The sequence below is a fragment of the Bombina bombina genome, chromosome 6 (assembly GCF_027579735.1).
Source record: "Bombina bombina isolate aBomBom1 chromosome 6, aBomBom1.pri, whole genome shotgun sequence".
In the NCBI taxonomy this organism is placed as follows: Eukaryota; Metazoa; Chordata; class Amphibia; order Anura; family Bombinatoridae; genus Bombina; species Bombina bombina.
In genome coordinates this window covers 52,321,060-52,333,644 of record NC_069504.1, presented here as the reverse complement: position 1 = coordinate 52,333,644, position 12,585 = coordinate 52,321,060, and the positions used below count along the sequence as shown (strand labels likewise).

The window sequence follows — 12,585 nt, the reverse complement described above, 5'->3', positions numbered from 1 at the left end:
ACGTCACTAGCTCATGGACTCTTGTTAATTACATGAAAGAAAACATAATTTATGTAAGAACTTACCTGATAAATTCATTTCTTTCATATTAACAAGAGTCCATGAGGCCCACCCTTTTTTGTGGTGGTTATGATTTTTTTGTATAAAGCACAATTATTCCAATTCCTTATTTTATATGCTTCGCACTTTTTTTCTTATCACCCCACTTCTTGGCTATTCGTTAAACTGATTTGTGGGTGTGGTGAGGGGTGTATTTATAGGCATTTTAAGGTTTGGGAAACTTTGCCCCTCCTGGTAGGAATGTATATCCCATACGTCACTAGCTCATGGACTCTTGTTAATATGAAAGAAATGAATTTATCAGGTAAGTTCTTACATAAATTATGTTTTTGTATTTACTATACACTGTATGTCTGGTTGCTATGACAACCAGTTTTGGCGGTTTTTCACAAGGGGGAGGGGTCTAGGTATGTTTAAATGTTGGCTTCACTTGTATGTTGTTGGTCTGATGAAGGGGAGCATTCCCCGAAACGTTACCTATTAAACTATCTGTTTGAATTTAAGTCCAGAGAGTGCTGTTTTCTATTCTACTACATATCACCGACTCTAGCACCCTGGCCCTTGGAGAATTGTTTGTGAGAGTGCAACTGACTCATTTTGCCTATATATATATATATATATATATATATGTGTATATCCTTTTTTGAACTTTAGACTTTAAAGTTTTTTTTTTTTTTTAAAAAAGCAGAAAATTATACTACATTGAACTACTATTCTGGTCAGTATCAAGTCAGTTTGTTTTTAAATGTGTCTTAATTGTTCTTCTTTGTTTTATTATATTGGATATCAATGCTGCATTTCTTTCATGTAATTAACAAGAGTCCATGAGCTAGTGACGTATGGGATATACATTCCTACCAGGAGGGGCAAAGTTTCCCAAACCTTAAAATGCCTATAAATACACCCCTCACCACACCCACAAATCAGTTTTACAAACTTTGCCTCCAAGGGAGGTGGTGAAGTAAGTTTGTGCTAGATTCTACGTTGATATGCGCTCCGCAGCAAGTTGGAGCCCGGTTTTCCTCTCAGCGTGCAGTGAATGTCAGAGGGATGTGAGGAGAGTATTGCCTATTGAATGCAGTGATCTCCTTCTACGGGGTCTATTTCATAAGGTTCTCTGTTATCGGTCGTAGAGATTCATCTCTTACCTCCCTTTTCAGATCGACGATATACTCTTATATTTACCATTTCCTCTACTGATTCTCGTTTCAGTACTGGTTTGGCTTTCTACAAACATGTAGATGAGTGTCCTGGGGTAAGTAAGTCTTATTTTCTGTGACACTCTAAGCTATGGTTGGGCACTTTATTTATAAAGTTCTAAATATATGTATTCAAACATTTATTTGCCTTGACTCAGAATGTTCAACTTTCCTTATTTCCAGACAGTCAGTTTCATATTTGGGATTATGCTTTAAATTATCATATTTTTTCTTACCTCAAAAATTTGACTTTTTTCTCTGTGGGCTGTTAGGCTCGCGGGGGCTGAAAATGCTTCATTTTATTGCGTCATTTTTGGCGCGGACTTTTTTGGCGCAAAAATTCTTTTCCGTTTCCGGCGTCATACGTGTCGCCGGAAGTTGCGTCATTTTTGACGTTATTTTGCGCCAAAGATGTCGGCGTTCCGGATGTGGCGTCATTTTTGGCGCCAAAAGCATTTAGGCGCCAAATAATGTGGGCGTCTTATTTGGCGCCAAAAAATATGGGCGTCGCTTTTGTCTCCACATTATTTCAGTCTCATTTTTCATTTGCTTCTGGTTGCTAGAAGCTTGATGTTTGGCATTTTTTTCCCATTCCTGAAACTGTCTTATAAGGAATTTGATCTATTTTGCTTTATATGTTGTTTTTTCTCTTACATATTGCAAGATGTCTCACGTTGCATCTGAGCCAGAAGATACTACAGGAAAACCACTGCCTGCTGGATCTACCAAAGCTAAGTGTATCTGCTGTAAACTTTTGGTAGCTATTCCTCCAGCTGTTGTTTGTAATAATTGTCATGACAAACTTGTTAAAGCAGATAATATTTCCTTTAGTGATGTACCATTGCCTGTTGCAGTTCCCTCAACATCTAAGGTGCAGAATGTTCCTGATAACATAAGAGATTTTGTTTCTGAATCCATAAAGAAGGCTTTGTCTGTTATTTCTCCTTCTAGTAAACGTAAAAAGTCTTTTAAATCTTCTCTCTCTACAGATGAATTTTTAAATGAACACCATCATTCTGATTCTTTGGACTCTTCTGGTTCAGAGGATTCTGTCTCAGAGATTGATGCTGATAAATCTTCATATTTATTTAAGATGGAATTTATTCGCTCTTTACTTAAAGAAGTACTAATTGCTTTAGAAATAGAGGATTCTAGTCCTCTTGATACTAATTCTATACGTTTGGATAAGGTTTTTAAAGCTCCTGCGGTTTTTCCAGAAGTCTTTCCTGTTCCTAATGCTATTTCTGCAGTAATTGCTAAGGAATGGGATAAATTGGGTAATTCTTTTACTCCTTCTAAACGTTTTAAGCAATTATATCCTGTTCCGCCTGACAGGTTAGAATTTTGGGACAAAATCCCTAAAGTTGATGGGGCTATTTCTACCCTTGCTAAACGTACTACCATTCCTACGTCAGATGGTACCTCGTTTAAAGATCCTTTAGATAGAAAAATTGAATCTTTTCTAAGAAAAGCTTATCTATGTTCAGGTAATCTTCTTAGACCTGCTATATCATTGGCTGATGTTGCTGCAGCTTCAACTTTTTGGTTGGAAACTCTAGCGCAACAAGTAACAAATCGTGATTCTCATGATATTATTATTCTTCTCCAGCATGCTAATAATTTCATCTGTGATGCCATTTTTGATATTATTAGAGTTGATGTTAGATTTATGTCTCTGGCTATCTTAGCCAGAAGAGCTTTATGGCTTAAGACTTGGAATGCTGATATGGCTTCTAAATCAACTCTACTTTCCATTTCTTTCCAGGGAAACAAATTATTTGGTTCTCAGTTGGATTCTATTATTTCAACTGTTACTGGTGGGAAAGGAACTTTTTTACCACAGGATAAAAAGTCTAAAGGTAAAAACAGGGCTAACATTCGTTTTCGTTCCTTTCGTTTCAACAAAGAACAAAAGCCTGATCCTTCGTCCTCAGGAGCAGTTTCAGTTTGGAAACCATCTCCAGTCTGGAATAAATCCAAGCCTGCTAGAAAGGCAAAGCTTGCTTCTAAGTTCACATGAAGGTACGGCCCTCATTCCAGTTCAGCTGGTAGGGGGCAGGTTACGTTTTTTCAAAGAAATTTGGATCAATTCTTTGGATTCAGAACATTGTTTCAGAAGGGTACAGAATTGGTTTTAAGATGAGACCTCCTGCAAAGAGATTTTTTTCTTTCCCATGTCCCAGTAAATCCAGTGAAAGCTCAAGCATTTCTGAATTGTGTTTCAGATCTAGAGTTGGCTGGAGTATTTATGCCAGTTCCAGTTCCGGAACAGGGGATGGGGTTTTATTCAAATCTCTTCATTGTACCAAAGAAGGAGAATTCCTTCAGACCAGTTCTGGATCTAAAATGATTGAATCGTTATGTAAGGATACCAACGTTCAAGATGGTAACTGTAAGGACTATATTGCCTTTTGTTCAGCAAGGGAATTATATGTCCACAATAGATTTACAGGATGCATATCTGCATATTCCAATTCATCCAGATCATTATCAGTTCCTGAGATTCTCTTTTCTAGACAAGCATTACCAATTTGTGGCTCTACCGTTTGGCCTTGCTACAGCTCCAAGAATTTTCACAAAGATTCTCGGTGCCCTTCTGTCTGTAATCAGAGAACAGGGTATTGTGGTATTTCCTTATTTGGACGATATCTTGGTACTTGCTCCGTCTTTACATTTAGCAGAGTCTCATACGAATCGACTTGTGTTGTTTCTTCAAGATCATGGTTGGAGGATCAATTTACCAAAAAGTTCTTTGATTCCTCAAACAAGGGTAACCTTTCTGGGTTTCCAGATAGATTCAGTGTCCATGACTTTGTCTTTAACAGACAAGAGACGTCTAAAATTGATTACAGCCTGTCGAAACCTTCAGTCTCAATCATTCCCTTCGGTAGCCTTATGCATGGAAATTCTAGGTCTTATGACTGCTGCATCGGACGCGATCCCCTTTGCTCGTTTTCACATGCGACCTCTTCAGCTCTGTATGCTGAACCAATGGTGCAGGGATTACACGAAGATATATCAATTAATATCTTTAAAACCGATTGTTCGGCACTCTCTAACGTGGTGGACAGATCACCATCGTTTAATTCAGGGGGCTTCTTTTGTTCTTCCGACCTGGACTGTAATTTCAACAGATGCAAGTCTCACAGGTTGGGGAGCTGTGTGGGGATCTCTGACGGCACAAGGAGTTTGGGAATCTCAGGAGGTGAGATTACCGATCAATATCTTGGAACTCCGTGCAGTTTTCAGAGCTCTTCAGTTTTGGCCTCTTCTGAAGAGAGAATCATTCATTTGTTTTCAGACAGACAATGTCACAACTGTGGCATACATCAATCATCAAGGAGGGACTCACAGTCCTCTGGCTATGAAAGAAGTATCTCGAATTTTGGTTTGGGCGGAATCCAGCTCCTGTCTAATCTCTGCGGTTCATATCCCAGGTGTAGACAATTGGGAAGCGGATTATCTCAGTCGCCAAACGTTGCATCCAGGCGAATGGTCTCTTCACCCAGAGGTATTTCTTCAGATTGTTCAATTGTGGGGGCTCCCAGAGATAGATCTGATGGCCTCTCATCTAAACAAGAAACTTCCCAGGTATCTGTCCAGATCCCGGGATCCTCAGGCGGAGGCAGTGGATGCATTATCACTTCCTTGGAAGTATCATCCTGCCTATATCTTTCCGCCTCTAGTTCTTCTTCCAAGAGTAATCTCCAAGATTCTGAGGGAATGCTCGTTTGTTCTGCTAATAGCTCCGGCATGGCCTCACAGGTTTTGGTATGCGGATCTTGTCCGGATGGCATCTTGCCAGCCATGGACTCTTCCGTTAAGACCAGACCTTCTGTCACAAGGTCCTTTTTTCCATCCGGATCTGAAATCCTTAAATTTAAAGGTATGGAGATTGAACGCTTGATTCTTGGTCATAGAGGTTTCTCTGACTCCGTGATTAATACTATGTTACAGGCTCGTAAATCTGTATCTCGAGAGATATATTATAGAGTCTGGAAGACTTATATTTCTTGGTGTCTTTCTCATCATTTTTCTTGGCATTTTTTTAGAATACCGAGAATTTTACAGTTTCTTCAGGATGGTTTAGATAAGGGTTTGTCCGCAAGTTCTTTGAAAGGACAAATCTCCGCTCTTTCTGTTCTTTTTCACAGAAAGATTGCTATTCTTCCTGATATTCATTGTTTTGTACAAGCTTTGGTTCGTATAAAACCTGTCATTAAGTCAATTTCTCCTCCTTGGAGTTTGAATTTGGTTCTGGGAGCTCTTCAAGCTCCTCCGTTTGAACCTATGCATTCATTGGACATTAAATTACTTTCTTGGAAAGTTTTGTTCCTTTTGGCCATCTCTTCTGCTAGAAGAGTTTCTGAATTATCTGCTCTTTCGTGTGAGTCTCCTTTTCTGATTTTTCATCAGGATAAGGCGGTGTTGCGAACTTCTTTTGAATTTTTACCTAAAGTTGTGAATTCCAACAACATTAGTAGAGAAATTGTGGTTCCTTCATTATGTCCTAATCCTAAGAATTCTAAGGAGAAATCATTGCATTCTTTGGATGTTGTTAGAGCTTTGAAATATTATGTTGAAGCTACGAAATCTTTCCGTAAGACTTCTAGTCTATTTGTTATCTTTTCCGGTTCTAGGAAAGGCCAGAAAGCTTCTGCCATTTCTTTGGCATCTTGGTTGAAATCTTTAATTCATCTTGCCTATGTTGAGTCGGGTAAAATTCCGCCTCAAAGAATTACAGCTCATTCTACTAGGTCAGTATCTACTTCCTGGGCGTTTAGGAATGAAGCTTCGGTTGACCAGATCTGCAAAGCAGCAACTTGGTCCTCTTTGCATACTTTTACTAAATTCTACCATTTTGATGTATTTTCTTCTTCTGAAGCAGTTTTTGGTAGAAAAGTTCTTCAGGCAGCGGTTGCAGTTTGAATCTTCTGCTTATGTTTTTTGTTAAACTTTATTTTGGGTGTGGATTATTTTCAGCAGGAATTGGCTGTCTTTATTTTATCCCTCCCTCTCTAGTGACTCTTGTGTGGAAAGTTCCACATCTTGGGTAGTCATTATCCCATACGTCACTAGCTCATGGACTCTTGTTAATTACATGAAAGAAAACATAATTTATGTAAGAACTTACCTGATAAATTCATTTCTTTCATATTAACAAGAGTCCATGAGGCCCACCCTTTTTTGTGGTGGTTATGATTTTTTTGTATAAAGCACAATTATTCCAATTCCTTATTTTATATGCTTCGCACTTTTTTTCTTATCACCCCACTTCTTGGCTATTCGTTAAACTGATTTGTGGGTGTGGTGAGGGGTGTATTTATAGGCATTTTAAGGTTTGGGAAACTTTGCCCCTCCTGGTAGGAATGTATATCCCATACGTCACTAGCTCATGGACTCTTGTTAATATGAAAGAAATGAATTTATCAGGTAAGTTCTTACATAAATTATGTTTTTTCTTACCCTTTGTAATTTAATGCCAGTAAATGTTGTTCATTGTCCATAATATTACAGTTTTTATGGTGCATAAAACGGCTTCGTTCTGAATGTTGCTTCAGATTATGTTTATCTGTACTAAGGTAATCTTGTGTTGTCACAGTTTCTGATATTGAAGCTGGAAAGACCGGCCATTGTTCAAAGCATCACATTTGGAAAATATGAGAAAACACACGTCTGCAATTTAAAGAAGTTCAAAGTATTTGGTGGAATGAATGAAGACAACATGACTGAGCTGTTGTCAAGGTAAAAGGGATGGGAATATTGTTTTTCTTTCCATAAGGCAGGGAGAGTCCACGACTTCATTCCTTATTGTTGGGAAATACAACACCTGGCCACCAGGAGGAGGCAAAGTCACCCCAGCCTAAGGCTTAAATGGACACTGATCCCAATTTTTTTCTTTATTGATTTGAATAGAGCATGCAATTTTAAGCAACTTTCTAATTTACTCCTATTATCATTTTTTATTTATTCTCTTGGTATCTTTATTTCAAAAAGCAAGAATGTAAGTTTAGATGCTGGCCCATTTTTGGTGAACAACCTGGGTTGTTCTTGCTGATTGGTGGATAAATTCACCCACCAATAAACAAGCGCTGTCCAGAAACTGAACCAAAAATTGTCTGGCTCCTTAGCTTAGATGCCTTCTTTTTCAAATAAAGATAGAAAGAGAACTAAGAAAAATCGATAATAGGAGTAAATTAGAAAGTTGCTTAAAATTGCATGCTCTATCTGAAAATAAAGGAAAAAAAATGGGTTCAGTATCCCTTTAAGTTGAAAGCCTAATATGAGAGAGTATGGAGAGTAAGTCCGCTCAATTGTTATAGCAGGGTCTCCTGTAAAGAGTTAGTGTTACTCCTCTATACCTCAATAGGATCAAAGGTTAATATCTCCTTTAGGGAGATTATTGGGAACAGTTATGGGGATTTTTATGTTCTTTTGAGCACAACTGCACATAAATATATATAGATATATATATATATACATATACATACCCACCCTGTAAAAGTGGAGCAGGTATCTTTGTGCCTAATAGGAATAGTGCAGTACACAGCTAGTACGTAGTTACTTGACACACATTATTAATGTTAATATTATAGCATTTCATACCATTTACTTGTGCTGCTGGTTTGAAGTAACCCATAAATCTACAAGATACACCTGCCAGCTGTTTTATTTCTCTACAGTCAGTGAAAAGTGCCGTTCTTTGATTGCATGCCATATATATATATATCATCTTTTCCATTTGCAGCGGCCTAAAGAATGATTACAACAAAGAGACTTTCACACTGAAGCATAAAATCGATGAGCAGATGTTCCCTTGTCGATTCATTAAAATAGGTATGTTACTTGGTAGTTTTTAGCTCTGTAATAATGCTTGCATCATAACAACATTTTTTTAAACTCTTGTACCACTACAACCGGGAAGATTAAACAAACCATTTTTGGAAGATTAATATTAAACATAACCATATAAAATTCAACTTTCAGATATGAAGTACAAATTTTAAAATATTTTGCAGTTTTCTTTTTCGCTTCTTTCCATGAGAGCATACTGAAGTAGGCTAAGGAGCGTGCACATGTATTGTGCACTGTATGGCAGCAGTGTTTGTAACAATGGTCCAGATTCATTAAAACTTGTTTTTGAACCTAAAATTTTGTGGAAGAAAAAAACCACTCAAATTGTGGAAATCAAAAAAGATTTGTAGCCTACCGCTAGTCTCACTATTCAAGATGTGTTCAGTTATTCATTCTAATCGATAAAACATCATGCAACCTCTTGACTTTTAAATGAGCGCCACTGTAAAGGAAATCGGTGCCACTAAAAAGCCTTCAGATGTTACTGTACAAACAGATATAAAACTAAATAAACTCCCTAGATAAGTCCACAGTAACATAAACAGAAAAGTGAACTTGACTCAAATAGAAAAAACTGAGGCAACTTCACAAGGGCAATAGTCTTTATAATTACCGCATGATTTGCATTAGTGTAGGACCCTGGTTTTCAAAGCTGTCCTCAAGCCTCCCCAACAGGCAAGGTTTTCAGGATTACCTTGAATGAGAACAGGTTAATAACCAGGTTTACTAATCGGCTGATTGTTTCACCTGTGCTCCAGTTCAGATATCCTTAAAACGTGGCGTGTTAGGGAGGTCGGAGGACAGGTTTGAAAACCAGTGGTGTAGGCGAACAATCAAGACGATGCTTGTGAAACACCTCAACACCCAAGGCCAACCCCTCCTTAATGAGACCCCTTCTGTTCAGCGAAACTTTCCCATAACAAAACATATTTTTCTATTGTGTTTCCAAAGTTATTGTGGGTGCACTTGCTGTTGCGCGTTGTAAGAAGTTAATGTCCAAAGTTCCATTGTGGGCACTTCAAAAAAAATATGGACATTTAATTTCAAGAACAGACACTAACAAATCTGTAAGAAATATAGGTGAAGCGATGCTCAGTTTATTTGAACATGGTCTAGCTTAACAGTAAGGCCACTCATCAGCCTTTCGAGCATTTATGAATCTAGGCTGTTTGTTGCCTGCACCTGCCTTGGTGAGCTCTTATTGACAGGAGCTAATTTTCAACAAAGAAATATATATAGAGGTAAACATGGTAATTGAAGTAAATTGGAATTTTTATTTTTTTTATGGTTGTACCGTTTCTCTATCATGAAAATTTAAATTTGACTTTTCTGTCTTTGTTAAGTGTTACAAAGCATAGGTATTTTTTTCATGGTTCAGAGCATATTTTTTTATAGAAAGTTTACTTCCATTATTCATTTTACTTTGTACTCTTTAGTATCCTTTGTTGAAAAGCAGGCAGGTAAGCTCAGGAGTGTTCACTTGTGCGGAGAACTGTATGGCAGCAGTTTTGAAGAAATACTTATAGCGTCATTAAACGTGTACAAGAACACTAGATGGCAGCAGTTTTTTTTTTAATAGAAGCAATTTGGAAACTTTAAGAATTCGGATTCTCTGAAATAAAAAAAAAAATTCATGTTCCTTTTTTTCTTAAACGGGGAGAGTCCACAGCTGCATTCATTACTTTTGGGAATTTAGAGCCTGGCCACCAGGAGGAGGCAAAGACACCCCAGCCAAAGGCTTAAATACTCTCCCCCACTTCCCTCATCCCCCAGTCATTCTTTGCCTTTCGTCACAGGAGGTTGGCAGAGAAGTGTTGAAAGATTAAGGATAGTCTCTTATGGAGGGTAGTACTCTTCGAAATGGGACTGGAGTTTGAAGTAGTCCTGTCAGCCTCTCAGTGAGAGCATGGATGAAGGTTAGAGTTCGGAGATGCAGGGAGAGTCTTTCTGCGAACCCTTCCCGACTCATGTTAACAGCTCCGTAGCAATCAGCGTTGACGAGTTTCGCTACCTGCTTTTTTCACTCAAGTCCATGTTAGAAGCGAGGCTACTATCTGTCACACTTGAAGGGCCATGTTCCTGTTCCACCGCGTAGATTCCAGTAAAATCTTTTAATTTTACTTCAATGTGAATGTAATGTAAACGAAGAAGTCAGGCTCTCAGTGGGACTCCTTTATCTTTATGGAATCAAGTGTTAATATCTCCTGAGGGGGGTTATTGAACAGGGGGGACTTTAATCATGTTTATGTGATTCTATCTGCTAATGTGTAATGATGCTTGGGCTCGTGGCTATATCGGAACATAACAGCCTTTTCTCTTGTTAAGTGTATCCAGTCCACGGATCATCCATTACTTATGGAATATATTCTCCTTCCCAACAGGAAGCTGCAAGAGTCCACCCACAGCAAAGCTGCTATATAGCTCCTCCCCTAACTGCCATATTCAGTCATTCTCTTGCAAGCCTCAACATAGATAGGAGGTTGTGAGAGTCTGTGGTGCTTTCTACTTAGTTTATTCTTCAATCAAAAGTTTGTTATTTTTAAATGGCACCGGAGTGTGCTGTTTATCTCAGGCAGTATTTGGAAGAAGAATCTGCCTGCGTTTTTCTATGATCTTAGCAGACGTAACTAAGATCCATTTGCTGTTCTCACACATTCTGAGGAGTGAGGTACTTCAGAGGGGGAATGGCGTGCAGGTTTTCCTGCAGATAAGGTATGTGCAGTAAAATATTTTTCTAGGAATGGAATTGACTAAGAAAATACTGCTGATACCGAAGTAATGTAAGTAAAGCCTTAAATGCAGCGATAGCGACTGGTATCAGGCTTATTAATAGAGATACATACTCTTGTAAAAATGTGTTTTAAAACGTTTGCTGGCATGTTTAATCGTTTTTTAACATATGTTTGGTGATAAAACTTATTGGGACCTAAGTTTTTTCCACATGGCTGGCTTAAATTTTGCATAGAAACAGTTTCCTGAGGCTTTCCACTGTTATAGTATAAAAGTTACAGTTGGTGCAGTTAAAATTACAAACAGTGACATTCAGCTTCCCTCAGCAGTCCCCTGCATGCTATAGGACATCTCTGAAGGGCTCAAAAGGGCTTCAAAAGTAGGAGCTGTTATGACTGTTTAAAACATATTTTTCGTTTTGTTAATCTGTTTTTTGTATTAAGGGGTTAATCATCCATTTGCAAGTGGGTGCAATGCTCTGCTAACTTGTTACATACACTGTAAAAAATTTGTTAGTTTAACTGCCTTTTTTCACTGTTATTTCAAATTTTGGCAAAATTTGTTTCTCTTAAAGGCACAGTAACGTTTTATATATTTGCTTGTTAACTTGATTTAAAGTGTTTTCCAAGCTTACTAGTCTCATTATTAGTCTGTTCTAACATGTCTGACATAGAGGAAGCTCTGTGTTCATTATGTTTTAAAGCCATGGTGGAACCCCATCTTAGAATGTGTACCAGATGTACTGATTTCATGTTAAACAATAAAGATCATTTTTTGTCTTTAAAAACATTATCACCAGAGGATTCTGTCGTGGGGGTAGTTATGCCGACTAACTCTCCCCACGTGTCAGACCTTTTGACTCCCGCTTTAGGGACTCACGCTCAAATGGCGCCAAGTACATCAAGGGCACCCATAGCGTTTCTTTACCAGGGGATTCTGTCGAGGGGAAAGTTATGCCGACTAACTCTCCCCACGTGTCAGACCCTTCGACTTCCGCTTCAGGGACTCACGCTCAAATGGCTCCAAGTACATCAAGGGCGCCCATAGCGTTTATTTTACAAGACATGGCAAAGGTGGTGAATAATATTCTGGCAGCAGTATTAGTCAGACTACCTGAAATCAAAGGAAAGCAGTTAGCTCTGGGGGTAGATACAGAGCATACAGACGCTTTAAGAACCATGTATGATACTACCTCACAATATGCTTAGTCTGTGGGTGATTTTTTTTTTTTGACTCAGGGAAGATGATTTAACCTGATTCTGATATTTCTACATTTAAAATTTATGCTTGAGAACCTCCACTTGTTGCTCAGGGAGGCTTTGGCTGCTCTGAATGAATGTGTACAATCGCAGGGCCAGAGAAATTGTGTAGACTGGATAAATAATATGCAGTGCCGGTGTGTACTGATGTTTTTCCAATACCTAAAGAGGTTTACTAAAATTTTTTTTAATAAGGAATGGGATAGACCAGGTGTGCCGTTCTCTTCCCCTCCTATTTTTTAGAAGAATGTTTTCTAATAGTTACCACCACACGGGACTTCTGGCAGACAGTTCCTAAGGTGGAGAGAAGAGTTTCTACTCTAGCTAAGCGTACCACTACCTCTGATGAGGACAGTTGTGCTTTTTAGATCCAATGGATAAAAAATGTTTATTCAACAGGGTTTTATCCTGCAGCCCCTTGCATACATTGCTTCTGTCACTGCTGCTGCGGCGTTCTGGGTTGAGTCTCTTGATGAGGCTTT

The 12,585-nt window shown here is 38.5% G+C and overlaps 1 protein-coding gene across 2 annotated transcripts in view; it reads left to right on the top strand.

The window, feature by feature from the left end:
* MKLN1 (muskelin 1) overlaps window positions 1-12,585 on the top strand; it is a 512,658-nt gene that overhangs the window by 141,051 nt on the left and 359,022 nt on the right. For both annotated transcript variants that reach the window (XM_053716396.1, XM_053716397.1), the window contains exons 3-4: window positions 6,862-7,004; window positions 8,008-8,096. In XM_053716396.1, the coding sequence (XP_053572371.1) occupies window positions 6,862-7,004; window positions 8,008-8,096 (232 nt within the window). The remainder of the gene's footprint in view (window positions 1-6,861; window positions 7,005-8,007; window positions 8,097-12,585) is intronic.